This window comes from Schistocerca cancellata, chromosome 4 (assembly GCF_023864275.1).
Source record: "Schistocerca cancellata isolate TAMUIC-IGC-003103 chromosome 4, iqSchCanc2.1, whole genome shotgun sequence".
Classification (NCBI taxonomy): domain Eukaryota; kingdom Metazoa; phylum Arthropoda; class Insecta; order Orthoptera; family Acrididae; genus Schistocerca; species Schistocerca cancellata.
Window position 1 is genome coordinate 568,922,739 of NC_064629.1, and position 16,410 is coordinate 568,939,148.

Sequence of the window (16,410 nt, forward strand, 5' to 3'; positions counted from 1 at the left end):
GACCCAAAAAATTACAGACTAAAATCCCTAACTTCAGTTTTCTGCAGAATGTTTCGAACATATTCTCAGTTTGAATATAATGAAATTTCTTGAGACTGAGAAGCTTTTGTCTGTGAATCAGTATGGTTTTAGAAAGCGTCAACTCTTGCGAAACTCAGGTTGCCCTTTTCTCACGTGATATACTGTGTCATATATTGACAACATAAGGACTTGTACGTTGTTACGCTGAAGGCTATTTGGAGCCATTAAGGGCACTCCAAGGTAGAAATTCAGAGAGACAATGCGGAGATGAATATAAACACCAGAGCCTACAAATTGCAGACACTCTGGGCAGCTGTCCCATGGGAGAAGTTTCACTACAGAGAATTAACTGGTAACTCCATCCACCACCTAGACACTGCGTAAGGTGTCACTGCGTAAGGTGTCACTGCGTAAGGTGTCACTGCGTAAGGTGTCACTGCGTAAGGTGTCACTGCGTAAGGTGTCACTGCGTAAGGTGTCACTGCGTAAGGTGTCACTGCGTAAGGTGTCACTGCGTAAGGTGTCACTGCGTAAGGTGTCACTGCGTAAGGTGTCACTGCGTAAGGTGTCACTGCGTAAGGTGGCCACGAAAAGGCATGTCTCAGCAGAGGCAGCTAGCTTAATACTTCCTCCTGAGAACTGCAACGTCTGGGTTCACACAGGTTACAGGGCTACTACAGCAGTCTCCACCCACTAAAGGATGGAGGGTGGGAACCAGTGCTGTGAAACACTGTTGTTGCTGGACATAATAGGAGTCACAGTGACATTTAGCTTCCACGTTAATGTTGTTGACACCAAACTTGGAGTTTGTTAATGTAAAACCCAGAAGCATCCTTACCTACTCAGTAGGAGTAGGGAAAGAATCTAAATGTGGTTGGCCAGAGGCACCCTGGAGGTGCAGAATGACTCACCAGGTTGGCCAAAACTTGAAGTTCCAGTGGATTGGTGGGTCGACTACAGGAAGCGAGAAATGGTGCCCTGCCACAATTCTTTAAAATCGAATGTTTCTGCAATCTGAGGAAGTTCTCAGTGAGATCACTGGGACACCGACTCCACTTTGCTCGTGGCCAGCCTTGGTAAGCTCTGACATGTCTGTTTTCTCACTTGGAGTGCTGCTCTCAAGTTTTTACTTAACATGCTGTGAGTGTTCACCAATTCTGTTAGCACCTGCCCCTGTGGCTTCAGATGCTGACTTCTGTTGTGCAATCAACTGCCCCCTTTGCTTTTCTTAATGTTTAGAATTAGCCTTCAGTACAGTAGTTAGTCTGATCGCCAATAAATAGTGTCAATCAGATCCTGAATTCCATGAGTCTTCTGCTGCAAGCATCCCAAGCATCCTGTCGAGTCCCAGAATCTGTATCTCCCGTAGATGACCTGTTACAGTGTTTGGTGCTGATCCAAATCATCATCCTGCCTTCACTGGGAATTTGTCTTCCTGCATTTGTTCCTCACTGCTTGGAAATTGGAGAATGACCACAAGCCCCCTAACTTCCCCCTGTCTTGTGTCGGGACATGACAACTGTGAACTATGGATGAAGGGCAACTGGCAGATTCCATATTTCTAGATTTCCAGAAAGCATTTGACATGGTGCCCCCATTGCAGGCTGTTAACGAAGGTCGTGCATAGGGAGTATGTTCACAGATGTAAGAGTGGCTCTAAGACTTCTTAAGTAATAGACCCCAGTCCATTGTCCTCAGCAATGGTTGTTTATCAGAGACAAGGGTACCCCAGGGAAGTGTGATAGGACCGATGTTGATTTCTGTATATATAAATTATTTGGTGGGCAGCAATCAGTGATTGATTGCTGCTGATGCTGTTATGTACGGTTCTGTGTCGAAGTTGAATGATTGTAGGAAGACACAAGGTAACTTGGACAAACCTTCTAGTTGGTGTGATGAATGGCAGCCACCTCTAAATGTGGAAAAATGTAAGTTATTGCGGATGGCTATGAAGAACAAACCTGTAATTTTCAGATACTGTATTAGTAGTGTCCTGCTTGATACAGTCAAGTCATTTAAATATCTGGGCGTATGTTGCAGAGCAATAGGAAATGGAATGAATATGTGAGAACTGTGATAGAGAAGGCAAACGGTCAACTTCCTTTCACTGGGAGGATTTTAGGAAAGTGTGGTTCAAATGTAAAGGAGACCGCATATAGGACACTGTTACAACCTATTGTTGAGTACTACTAGTGTTTGGGATCCGTACCAGGTCAGATTGAAAAAAAGACATTGAAGCAATTCAGAGGCAGGCTGCTAGATTTCAAACCGGTAGGTTTGAACAACATGTTACGGAGGAGCTTCGGTAACTCAAATGGGAGTCCCTGGAGAGGTGGTGATGTTCTTTTTCAAGGATTACTATTGATAAAATTTAGACAACCTGCATTTGAAGCTGACTGTTGAACAATTTGCTGCCAACATACACTGCACGTAAGGACCACGAAGATAAGATATGATAAATTAGGGCCCATATAGAGGCCTATAAGTAGTAGTTTTTCCCCCTCTTTATTTGCGAGTGCCCCAGGGGAGAAATAACTATTAGTGATACATGGTACCCTCCGCCAGACACCGTACGGTGGCTTGCGGAGTAGCTAGGTAAATGTAGATATAGATGGTGGTAAGACATGGTCCACCAGAACCTTGACAATGCATATGCCTGTCTTCACATTCCCATGCAGTCCAGCATCGTGTCACTGTCACATTCGAATGCCCCCAAAAAATCCAGATATTACCCAATTCAACCAACCAGCCAAATGGAGGCCAACTGTCAGGTGCTGATAAGGCTGTCCCACATGGGTATGCAGCATCTGTGTGTCCTTCAGTGATCATTCAACGTATGGCACTGTTCATGACCCTTATATACTGTACAAGGGCTGCTAATATCACTAAACATGAATCACATCAAACGCTCTGGTGGCAGTTCTACCCATCAGAGAAAACTGCAACTCTAATCATTTAATCCTTTCATTACAGCAGTCTCTCTGCTGCAGTGGCACCACTGACCACTGCACTGATGCCACTGATCAGTGCAGTGTGCCGCAAACTGTGCACATTGCACATCTGTAAGCTGTTGCGCAGGTTACCTTATTTAAGTGTTACATAACAATATATTTGGAAATTTTAAAAGTATTACAAATAAAAATGCAATTTAGGATCATTTAAAAGATTCTTAATAATGTAATTCAATATGATAAATTTGGAAACAAGGGTCAACACACAAGCCCACATTAGTTTTTACTCTCGTACTTGTCTTCTGTCATTTGCACTGCAAACAACATACCTTCTATTTCGGTTTCTTCCTACAGATTTGTAAAGTGAAGGAAAATGTCTTTCTGTTAACCTCAGTGGATGATCATTGCCTGTTGGATGTTGATGTTTTATACTTCGATGATACTATTCCAGTACTTCCCTGATTAACTGCAATTGAAATTTTGCTGTGGATACCGGTTCTCTCCTCTTCTGTTTTTATAAAGGCAATAGGCATTCCACACACAAATTTCCAGCAAGTGAAAGAAATATCTGTGATACCATTTCAGAGATTTGCGTGTTGATTCCACAGTGCATATAACCAGGTCAGCTTTATCAAATGCACCCACTGAATTATTATAATCCAAAATGCATACATGTTTTTGGATAACTTTTTCCCACCATGCTTGACAACTGTCTCAAATTCATCTGAGTGCATGGCAGAGAGCATACAGACTTCTTTTTTATCAATCCTCTTTGAGTATTAAATTTTTGCATTATCAAGACTTGCCTGTCCTTCCTCTTTTTTAATCGTTCATCAATTTTAGGCATTTCTTTCCTTCTCTTTCTTATGGTCCTGCACACATCTGTGCAGTCATTGTGTAGCATCCTAAATAATTCTGGACTGGAATACCAATATCTACGTAAACGGTATGGCCCTTTCCTAAATAGGGCTTCATAAGTGCTTCAATTATTGCTCCTGACTTTCCAAAATCCTTATTTTTGGTATCCACCAGGGTAGATGATCCAGCACAAATCCTGTCTCCAGTCAGAGAGAACAAAATATTTTATTCAAAATCTGTTTCTTTTTGACGGGATGTATTGTTTGAAAGACAGCCGCCCTTTATATAACAGTAAACTTTCATCTATGCACAGCTTTTGGAATGGTTGAAATGACTGATTTATTGGGAAAAAAAAAAAAAAAAAATTAATGACGTTCCGTATTTTGTACAATCAATCACTGGTAGAACAGACATCATGGTTCCAATGCAGCAACCGTAATAATTTGAAATAGCAGTCTCTAGCCATCACTTCTCTGAAAAATATTGCAATGCAGAAGTTTGTCTTTACTTCAGTACTTTACTCAAGATAATTTCTTGCTGCACATAATTAAAAATGATATGGCAAAAAAGTGTAGTTCAGCTACTCCAGTCCCTTCTGAATTTTTTATGTTACTATTACCCTTCCAAGAACAATACTGATTTGTTTCATTTGCAATTAACTCTACAACATCTTCAGCGACAAAAAGCTGAAAGTAACCTAAAATTTTCATTGATCTAGTTATGTTTACTTTAGTCCCTGAACTTTCTGATGCAATTACAGGCACGAATATTTTTTACATCAATATTTCACAGTCACTATTAATAGGTTCAATATTCTCCGCTTCTGATTCTGAAGTACTACATGCAGCTCTTCTTTTCTTAGTTTTTGTAGGTGATAAAGAAAATGTTGATTTTCATTATCTGAATCAGTCAATCCGTTAGCGAACAGAATTCTTTTTGAACTCCTCTGTAGCATTCTGAAAGGGAGGTAAAATATTTTATAAAACAAACTTAACGTAGCTACAAATACAATTTTCAAATGAATGTTACGAACCTTGAAAAAATTAATAACTGTTTTCCAGTCTCCTGTAATGCCTGAAGAAAGATTTATGCTGACACTGTGTATATACATTGCTCTTACACACACATTAGCACGTGGATGCCGGGAAACTGAGGCACTCGTAAACACAGGTCAGCGTGTGGATGTTGGCTAAATATGGCACTCGTACATACAGAGCATGGCGTGGACACCAGCAAACTACAGCACTCCTACACACAGAGCCATGTATGGGTGCCAGCTAAATACGGCCCTCGTAATGAAAGGTTAAGTACCCAATGATGGTGTATGTGCATGAAGTTACATCGACATCCAACTATGTCCTCTGGGTGCTTCACTTTTTTTTGCCAGGCAATGTATAAGAACAACTGTTTTCGTTGTTAAGTATGAAATTGTTCTACCAAAGTGCAAAGGGAAACAACATTACGTGACAGAAGTATTCAATTTCCTCTTCTGGTGATGGCACCCTCTACTATAAATTAATAGGTTACGTTTAAACATAAAAACTTTGTTAGTCATCCAAAGCTGCCACTTAATTCTTCAACTGCCATTTATTTTCTTGAACCTGCAGCTCTGTTCCAGTCTCATCAAAATCTACTCCAAATTTTTATTTCTCCATTACTACCACATTATTTTTCTTCTCCATCTCTCTCAACAGTTGAAGTTATTTCTGCAGCTAAAGAAACAAGAACTAAGGGTCACCAGTCTCATCTTTTTCGACTTCACTCCTGTGCATCACATCTGCCAGCAAGGCAGCAAGTAAGCATTATTTCATATTTGCAGAAAAATTAAGTTCAATTCCTGTACTTTCTGATTTTTTAAAGGATGTCTCAAGAGCAGAATTTGAAATACCAACTATTTTAACGATACGCCACGACTTTAAATTTCATTTGTCCTTCATTCTTGTGGTGTAGAAGCTGTTATTTTTGTATTGGTGCAATGGTCAACATAGTGCAAAACTCTAACCAATGTCCTGGGCCTAATGCTTCTTGCAAAGAGCTTACGCCTTCAGACTTTTTTTGTATCACTTTCAGTGAGTACTGTATCATCACTCTTTTCCTTAGTAGTAGACCAAATTCACTAAAACAATAAGCTGCGCCTGCCCATTCAAAGTTATGATACTAAACCTTTACTGGTTCAAATGGCTCTGAGCACTATGGGACTTAACTTCTAACTACTTAAACCTAACTAACCTAAGGACATCACATCCATGCCCGAGGCAGGATTCGAACCTGCGACCGTAGCGGTCGCATGGTTCCGGACTGTAGCGCCTAGAACCGCTCGGCCACCCCGGCCAGCTAAACCTTTACTGTAAGACCTTTAAGGTAATATCCTTGCTGAAACAGACTTAACTACACTAACAATCACTAAATTTAACTCCAGTATTCGCAACAGCAGAAATTTACAATCTTTTCATAGATCAACATTGTCATGTATAGAAGCTAGAGCCACAACAAGAATTTATGTTCAAATAATGAAGGACAGGTGCTCCTTAAGAACAGTTTTTCAATGTATAACAACAGCACCACACTACTGAGATGATTTCTGTATTATTGATTTTTCTCTTTTTCTATTACTTTTGGATCATACAATAATGAGAACTGAGAGCAAAGGACACTATTACAATGGGTGTATGTACTCTGGTAATCATATCCACATAGCTGGATGCTGCACTGATGAATTGAAACACTGACCACTGCTCACCAAGCGATTGAATGCCAACAGGTTCCATTGTGCACACTTAATGCAGTAAGAAACGTATACAGAATGTTAAAAAAGGTACGGTCCAACTTTCAGGAAACATTCCTCACACACAAGTAAAGAAAAGATGTTATGTGGACATATGCCCGGAAACGCTTAATTTCCATGTTAGAGCTCATTTTAGTTTCGTCACCTAAGCTTCCACCTATGCTCAATGGAGCACGTTATCATGATTTCATACGGGATACTCTACCTGTGCTGCTAGAACATGTGCCTTTACAAGTACGACACAACATGTGGTTCATGCACGATGGAGCTCCTGCACATTTCAGTCTAAGTGTTCGTACACTTCTCAACAACAGTTTCGGTGACCGATGGATTAGTATAGGCAGACCAATTCCACGGCCTCCACGCTCTCCTGACCTCAACCCTCTGGACTTTCATTTATGGGGGCATTTGAAAGCTCTTGTCTACGCAACCCCGGTACCAAATGTAGAGACTCTTCGTGCTCGTATTGTGGACGGCTGTGATACAATACGCCATTCTCCAGGGCTGCATCAGCGCATCAGGGATTCCATGCGACGGAGGCTGGATGCATGTATCCTCACTAACGGAGGACATTTTGAACATTTCCTGTAACAAAGTGTTTGAAGTCACGCTGGTACGTTCTGTTGCTGTGTGTTTCCATTCCATGATTAATGTGATTTGAAGAGAAGTAATAAAATGAGCTCTAACATGGAAAGTAAGCGTTTCCGGACACATGTCCACATAACATATTTTCTTTCTTTGTGTGTGAGGAATGTTTCCTGAAAGTTTGGCCGTACCTTTTTGTAACACCCTGTATAGAGGGGGGGGGGGGGGGGGGGGAGAGGGAGGGAGGGAGAGGGAGAGAGAGGGAGGGAGGGAGGGAGAGAGAGAGAGAGAGAGAGAGAGAGACACGTGGAATCATTCGAGCAATGTTTCCACAGCAGATGCCCCATATGTATTACCATGTTGACCCTACGACACCACCACTTAAAACTACACTGGGCATGGAAACAAAGACTGGATTATGGATCAAATGAAATGTGTTGTCTGATCAGATTAACAATGTTTCTTGTTGCATTGCAATCGTCAATATCTAGATAAATTTGATATCCTCCCCTAAAGATGATTCTTCCACCAGGATAACTGTCAATGTCACAAGGCCAGAAAAATCCTATAGTGGTTTAAGGAGACGACAGTCAACTATGATGTCTTTGTCACCAAATCTGTCTGCTCTGAACCCAATGGAACCCATCTAGGACACTATTGAGCATCAGTTCTGCATCCAAAAACCACTGGCCCATAATTTACAGGAAATGCGCATACCCCTGAAAACTACCACGGTCTTATCGAATACATAGCATGCACAATCACTGCATGTTCCAAAGGTAGTCATTGTTTTGGCTCATAACTGTATTTTATTGTACCAAGAATGAACATGATACACTATGTGATCAAAAGTATCCGGACACCTGGCTGAAAAGACTTACAAGTATGTGGCGCCCTCCATCGGAAATGCTGGAATTCAATAGTGTGTTCGCCCACCCTTAGCCTCAATGACTGCTTCCACTCTAGGCATATGTTCAATCAGGTGCTTGAAGTTTTCTTGGGGAATGGCAGCCCATTCTTCAGAGTGCTGCACTGAGGAGAGGTATTGATGTCGACCGGTAAGGCCTGGCATGAAGTCGGCATTCCAAAACATCCCGAAGGTGTTCTATAGGACTTAGGTCACAACTTTGTGCAGGCCAGTCCATTACAGGGATGTTATTGTGTAACCACTCCGCCACAGGCCATGCATTATGAACAGGTGCTTGGTCTTGTTGAAAGATGCCACTGCCATCCTCACATTGCTCTTCAACAGTGGGAAGCAAGAAGGTGCTTAAAACTTCAGTGTAGGCCCGTGCTGTGATAGTGCCACACAAAATAACAAGGGGTGCAAGCCCCCTCCATGAAAAACACCACAACACCGTAATACCACCGCCTCCGAATTTTACTGTTGGCACTACACACGTTGGCAGATGACGTTCACTGGGCATTCGCCATACCTACACCCTGCCATCCGATCGCCACATTGTGTACCATGATTCATCTCTCCACACAATGTTTTCGCACTGTTCAATCGTTGAATGTTTACACTCCTTACACCAAGTGAGGCATCATTTGGCATATATCGGCGTGATGTGTGGCTTATGAGCAGCCGCTCAACCATGAAATCCAAGTTTTCTCACCTCCCGCCTAGTTGTCAAAGTACTTGCAGTGGATCCTGATGCTGTTTGGAATTCCTGTATGATGGTCTGGATAGATGTCTATTACACATTAAGACCCTCTTCAACTGTTGGCGGTCTGTGTCAGTCAACAGACGAGGTCAGCTTGTACGATTTTGTGCTGTACGTGTCCCTTCACGTTTCCACTGCATTATCACATTGGAAACAGTGGACCTAGGGATGATCAGGAGGGTGGAAATCTCATGTAAAGACGTATGACGCAGGTGGCACACAAGCACCTGACCAAGTTTGAAGTCCGTGAGTTCCATGGAGCACCACATTCTGCTCTCACGATGTCTAATGACTACTGAGGTCGCTGATATGGAGTACCTGGCAGTAAGTGGCAGCAAAATGCACCTAATATGAGGAATGTATGTTTTTGGGGGTATACAGATACTTCTGATCACACAGTGTATAACATCTGTAACATAGCTCCGAATGATTCTTCAATATGAGTAGTAGAGATATTTTTTCAATCATTTTTAACAGTAATACTATGAATACCTGGCTGAATTCCAGAATCTGTGATCTTCAAGTGACCACCACGAATCATTGCCTCATAGTTTGGCTTTATATTTGTCAGCTCCAAACCCAATAGGCCATATAATAAGTCATTTCCATCATCAGAAGATTCTTCACATGTGAAAAGTGAGCCTACATCTTTGGTCAATGCTCGTTGTATCTGAAAATCATCACAGGAAACAATATTTTAAAAACTATCCAGTAATTTTGATTCAGGACAATTTCTTCAAAATGGCACAGCCTGCCACCTGTCGACTTCTCATCCAACGCATTAAGCTGACATACAGCATAGCACTGTAAAAGGATCCTTGAGCAAATAAATAACTAACATTAAGTATTTTGTGACAACAGAAATATACCATAAATATCTTAGTTTCAAAAAGGTACAAACTGCAAAATAAGTGGTGCGTAACAATGAAAAAGTAATGAACACACCGTAGTTTTTGATTAGTGGTGATAGTGGTATCAACACTAAAGATGGTACAGTAGGCTGAAATGCTGAATCTAATAGAGCAAAATTGTTACACTGTGGAGAACACATTACTGTTCCTTCTTTTAATCATTGCACCAACAGCGAAATGTCAGATATTGAGGTAGGTAATCACAGAACAGAACTCCACCGTGAAAAAGCATCTATGAGCGTTGTTTTGTAAGTCTGGTAAAAAATCAAGAAAAAATGTTTGTTTCATAAACAACTCACCTTACTTCTCAACACACATTCCTTTGAGGTACATACACTTGGTCCAACAATCCTGCAGCTTTTTCATCCCATCGAAAAAATAGGTTCTGAAAAATACTTGTTGACTGCAACTATCACTTCCTCGTTTGATGAAACTTCTTTCCAGCAAGCCAAAGTTCCAAGATAGAGAACAGGAGCAAGTCCCTTGAAGCTAAGTCTGGTGAATAGCATGGATGAGGAACAAATTCAAAGCCCAGTTCATGCAGTTTCATCATTTTTATCACTGACGTGTGGGATGGTATGTTATCCTTGTCAAGGAACACCTTTTTGTGTGTCAACCTTGGTCTTTTCTGAGCCAATGCAAGTTTCAAATGATCCAACAATGAAGCACAATAGGGTCCAGTTATGGGTATTCCTTTTCCAAATAATCTGGGTATTTTTCCTTGGGGGAGGGGTGGGGGGGTGGGGGAGATGGGGGGGGGGGGGGGGGAGGGAGTGGCCATCAGCTTACTAGCTAACAAAATGGTCTTTGCCTTCAATGGTGTACTTCCATCAGACTTTGTCAATTGTTTTAACTGACATTTTGACTATCGTGTGGAATGATGGATCCAGGTTTCATCAACAGTCACAAATCAGCACAAAAAGTCTTGTGGATTGTGATTAAGAATTACCAGACATTGTGTTGAAATGTTGTGCCAAGTGCACTCCTGGTTGACTGTGAGCAATCACAGCATCCACCTCACACACAGCTTCCTGTTAGTCAATTCTCCATGCAGGATACTATGCACTCACCAAGTTGAGATGCCTAGTTTTAGCAATCTCAGGTATTTTTATTCGATGGTTTCGCAGTACCACAGCATGGATTTTGTCAATAGTTTCCTTTGTGGTGACTCAATTGGACGGCTGGAGAGTGCTTCATTTTCAGTGCTTATCCTACCACATTTAAATTCATTAACACAAAAGTAAATGGTCTTCAATGATGAAGGGTCCCTGTGAACTTCATACAAATGTTTTGATTTGTGCAGCAGTAAAACATTTCAAAAGAAAATGTTTACTAACAGCATGAAACTGAATTTCTCCATTTTCAACTGCAGTCAACACACTGACCAATTCAGACGGCTCCATACCAGTAAAGGAAACAAAAGAAAAATTTGGAGTAGGAATTAAAATCCATGGAGAAAAAATAAAAACTGAGGTTCGCCAATGACACTGTAAATCTGTCCGACAGCAAAGGACCTGGAAGAGTAGTTGAACGGAATCGACAGTGTCTTGAAAGGAGCATATAAGATGAACATCAACAAAATCAAAACGAGGATAATGGAATGTAGTCTAATTAAGTCAGGTGATGCTGAGGGAATTAGATTAGGAAATGAGGCACTTAAAGTAGTAGATGAGTTTTGCTATTTGGGGAGCAAACTAACTAATGATGGTCGAAGTAGAGAGGATATAAAATGTGGACTGGCAATGGCAAGGAAAGCATTTCTGAAGAAGATTGACTATAGATTTAAGTGTCAGGAAGTCGTTTCTGAAAGTATTTGTATGGAGTGTAGCCATGTATGGAAGTGAAACATGGATGATAAATAGTTTGGACAAGAACAAAATAGAAGCTTTCGAAATGTGGTGCTACGAAGAAGGCTGAAGATTAGATGGGGAGATCATGTAACTAATGAGGTGGTACTAAATAGAATTGGGGAGAAGAGGAGTTTGTGGCACAGCTTGACTAGAAGAAGGGATCAGTTGGTAGGACATGTTCTGAGGCACCAAGGATCACCAATTTAGTATTGGAGGGCAGTGTGGAGGGTAAAAATCGTAGAGGGAGACCAAGAGATGAATATACTAAGCAGATTCAGAAGGATGTAGGTTGCAGTAGGTACTGGGAGATGATGAAGCTTGCACAGTATAGAGTAGCATGGAGGGCTGCATAAAACCAGTCTCTGGACTGAAGACGACCACCACCACCACCACCACCACCACCACCACCACCACCACCACAACAACAACAACAACTATAACATATTCATATTCACTGCTAACCCTTCACTATTACTACACCATTAGCGATGACCCACCCTGGATTCACACAGATAACAGTAAGTTTCTACAGCCAGATGAGTTGTCTGGCTTAAGATTAGAGGTAATAAATTCAATACGCAGACCTTCCTCATGTATCAGTTTATCTATTAGTGAAACGGTATCAAAATTCCCAGAATAGTTTCTGAGATCATCCCTCACATACAGGCAGAAAAATGCAGTGGGGACTTTAATTTATGAGGATGCGTAGATGATCGCCATGCCCAACCGTTGTGTGTGTAGTGGTGGCAATGGCACGAGTCTTTAGTTATACTAGTGTACTCGTGTACACCCTCTCTCCTTTCTATGCCGGTAGAGTCCACTTGTACCTGAAAAGATTCAAGCGGCATGTTTACACACTTCTAAACGGGCAGCGGGAAGACTCGCAAGCCGAGGCTCCAAGCATATGGAGATGGTGAATTCAGAGATGACATTACAGGACCCATTGGCAAATTTATAAAGCTCATTTCTGATCTCTAATGCAGACAGCCACTATTTGGGTGTTGTAGGTCACTTTTGCTACCACGGGCTCTCCTTGGCCCTTTGTCTTTGATAATGGTCAGCAGTTTGTCTTGTGGAAGTTAGCAGATTTCTGCATATGCAATGAATGGTATTCAGCATCTCACTACTGCCCCATTTCACCCAGCTTCCAATCTGAAGGTGGAGCGATTCATGCAGGCATTTGAAACTCCAATGAAAAAGTTCATATCTGACTCATTCCGCGACTACTCACTGTCTAGTTTGCTTGCCACGTACCAGGTGATGCCAGTTAACAGGCGCAGATCAGTGTAGCATTCGCATGGGCACCAGCTGCAAGTACTTCTGGATTTGTTGCACCCAAAATCACGGAGGCTGGATGCATGTATCCTCACTAACGGAGGAAATTTTGAACATTTCCTGTAACAAAGTGTTTGAAGTCACGCTGGTACGTTCTGTTGCTGTGTGTTTCCATTCCATGATTAATGTGATTTGAAGAGAAGTAATAAAATGAGCTCTAACATGGAAAGTAAGCGTTTCTGGACACATGTCCACATAACATATTTTCTTTCTTTGAGTGCGAGCAATGTTCCTGAAAGTTTGACCGTACCTTTTTGTAACAACCTGTATAGTAGAATTATTTTGTTCAGTGAATGAGTATTTATTTGCAGTTGTGTGAGCTTTAATGTAAAATATGTTCCCATAATCAATGGCTGAGAAGTGTTTAATATGTAACTGTGAGGTTGACAGTGACCTGTGCAGTGTTGGTGGGGAAGGGATTGGATTGATAAATGTGGCACCTTACTGATGTCTCTCATTGACAGCATATTGAAAGCCACGTCATTGTGTTAAAGTCAATTGGTGGTGTGTCAATGAATGATTAGAAAGTTACTACACTTCTGTGTTATTGGTAGACTGTATAAAAATGTTTCCATTAAGGAATTACTGGCACTTAGAGAGTGGACTACAATGAGTGGAGCCACTTACCACACATCCACAGTGAATATAGCTGATGCAACGGAGCTGATCATGTTTAAGTTTAGAACAGTAATGTGCTGTAATCCCTTGCTTGACTTTATGTTGAAATACCTTCAATTTCAGAACACCAATGTGACCTACTTCTATTGCAAAGGGAGACAATTTAAGCCTTTGTGCCTCTTCAGGTGTTGGGAGAGCATAGTCTGGGGTGATTCATGTGATACCCCTCCCTCATCCTGTGATAGTGGAGACAATGAAATTGTCAAATACAAGTTGACAGTGTGTTACACTTGGGAGACAAGCTCTGAAGTGTGATAGACAGCTCCAGCTCTTGAGCGGTTTTTTTTACATAGCATCTCACTTAACACCTGCAAATAAATAATCACTCAATAAACTAAAAATAACTCCACTACATAAATATGAGCTCAGTGAAGCAATTTTCTCCCCTCATGTAAGATAATTTCTCCTCTGGCAATGTCTAACAGTGTGCAGATATTTACGTAACTTCTGTTCATGTGTGTCTTGTGTTAGTGTCACTAGTAACTCATATCAACGATCCCTGTACTATTAATGCACATTGTGAAAATTAAACATCCCCGGGCATGTCTGCATCCCCAGTGATTCATAAGGCACACAGTGGATGGTCAGTATAACTTTGTAAAACACACTGTAGTTGCTTCTTGTGATGTAGTGGGACAGGTAGAGGGGGAATCACCTGACTTATCTTCAGTTTGCAGACCTATGAAGGAATTAAGTGCATATGGTTTGAGCAGCAAAAATCGAATAATGTGCCAATCAATGGACCTCCTCTTCATGCAAAATCTAATGAATTTGCTTGTCTGTTGGGAAATCCAAACTTCAATTGTTCTACACATTGGGTACAATGTCTCTCAGCTCACCACGATATTATCGCTGGGAAAATTTGTGGCAAAGCTGTCGCTATCTCTGATGGTCTAACAAATGAGTTGCTATCAAATAAGTGGCCTGTTTGGTGTGATGGTTACAAGAGAGATGATATATGCCATGCAGATGAAACTGACTTGTTTTACAACATGACACCAGTTAAGACACTGAAATTTAAAAGTGAACAGCGTTTGATTGGGAAAATGTCTAAGACAAGAATAACAGCTACGGCTGCTGCAAATATGACAGGATCAAGTACAGAAAAGTTTTTGGTGTTTAGAAAATCGAGAAAGTCTGTTTTAAAAACATTCACTCCTTAAATGTAGTTTGACGTATGACTTTTTTCAAAAGTGGTTGCGTAACTGGGACCCTCAGCTGATATCAAAAGAAATGGACAATTATTCTCCTCATCAATAACTGCCCTGTTCATCCAGCAATAGACAATCTGCAGTGCATAAAGCTTATGTTTTTACCGTCAAACGTCACTTAAGTTCTACAACCAATGGACCAAGGAGTTATAAAATCTCTGAAAATGCAATACAGAAAACTTCACGTGATGAACATGTTAACAAAACATAGAATAAGGTGAGGGAAAAGTATTCAATGTTCCTTACACAATTTTAATTATGTCGGAAACGTGGGAAAATGTCACTCAAAAGACAACTGCCAATTTCTTAAACATGCTGGATTCACAGATCTTTTTCACAATCACAAGGTGAGGGATGACGAGGATGACATTCCTCTGGTAGAATTAGTGCAAGAACTACTTCCATATTTGTCAACTTGTGAAATAAAGGACTTCGCCCAGGTTGACACCAATCTTGCTGTATACGCCTCGGCAACTGAAGAACGAATTTTAACTAACCTCCAAAGCCAACACATGGTTGACTGACATGAAAATGAACAAGAGCAGTTTGTTGTGCCATCACTTAACAAAGTTCTCAGCTCAGTGAAGGTTTACAAAAATTTCTGATTTTCAAAGAAGAGTTTAATACAAATGACAATAATAAGGCTTTAAAATGAATGCACTATCAAATCCAAAATACATACGCATATATTAAATGCAAAAACTGAACAAAGATTACTGATTATCTTACATATGGCAGTATACTGTGGTATTCGTTACTGTAATGCATTTTGAAGTTAAAGTAAATGGTTAAAAAACTAAATAGTTTCTGCTGTGACTTTAAAAAGTTGAAAATTGAATTTCAATATGCGTTATTTTTTCAAAGTAGAGAAATGGAGTAATTATTGATGTTTTGTGGTTGTGTATTTTGGATCTTTTCAATGTCTTAGGTATAGCACATCGCATTTCACAACATTTTAAAGAGAAACATGGAGAAAGTTTAGGCCTCCGTGTAATACTGTTTTATTTATTTTTTATTTTTGCTATCTTTTCTTAATTTTTGTAGTACAGAAACTGGAAGTTGTCGCCATGACTATTGATGATGTCAATAATGGTATTAATTTAGGCATAAGAGCTGACTGTTACAAATCATCATCATCATCATCATCATCATCATCTTGGTACCTTTAACTTGCTTGGTTGACTGTTTATAGGCCATTGTTCTAATAACCTGGTGTTCCTTTACGCCGGTTGCGCCCCCCCCCCCCCCCCCCACTCATTTTGCTCTTGTACAGTATCATATTATTTTAAAGGTTCAAATAACTAACAAGACTGTTCTTTTTAGGTGCTGGTAACATCTCATGTGTTAAAACAATGAGAGACTACTGTGCCTTCAATACAACAGCAAAGGAAAACTGAGGTAATGGAACAATTAGCAAGGATAGATGTTATAGTAGCAGATGAGACCACTGACAGAAGAGGCCGTTGTGTTTTTGCTGTTTTGTTGAGAACTACTGAAGCTTGGAATGAGCAGAAACTTTTTGTGGCAAGTGCGAAAGTTCTCGATGCAGCGAACTTGA

At 40.7% G+C, this 16,410-nt stretch overlaps 1 protein-coding gene across 2 annotated transcripts in view; it reads right to left on the reverse strand.

Moving 5' to 3' along the window:
• Positions 1-16,410, reverse strand: part of LOC126184716 (set1/Ash2 histone methyltransferase complex subunit ASH2) — a 187,009-nt gene that overhangs the window by 86,134 nt on the left and 84,465 nt on the right. For both annotated transcript variants that reach the window (XM_049927238.1, XM_049927239.1), the window contains exon 5: positions 9,360-9,537. In XM_049927238.1, the coding sequence (XP_049783195.1) occupies positions 9,360-9,537 (178 nt within the window). The remainder of the gene's footprint in view (positions 1-9,359; positions 9,538-16,410) is intronic.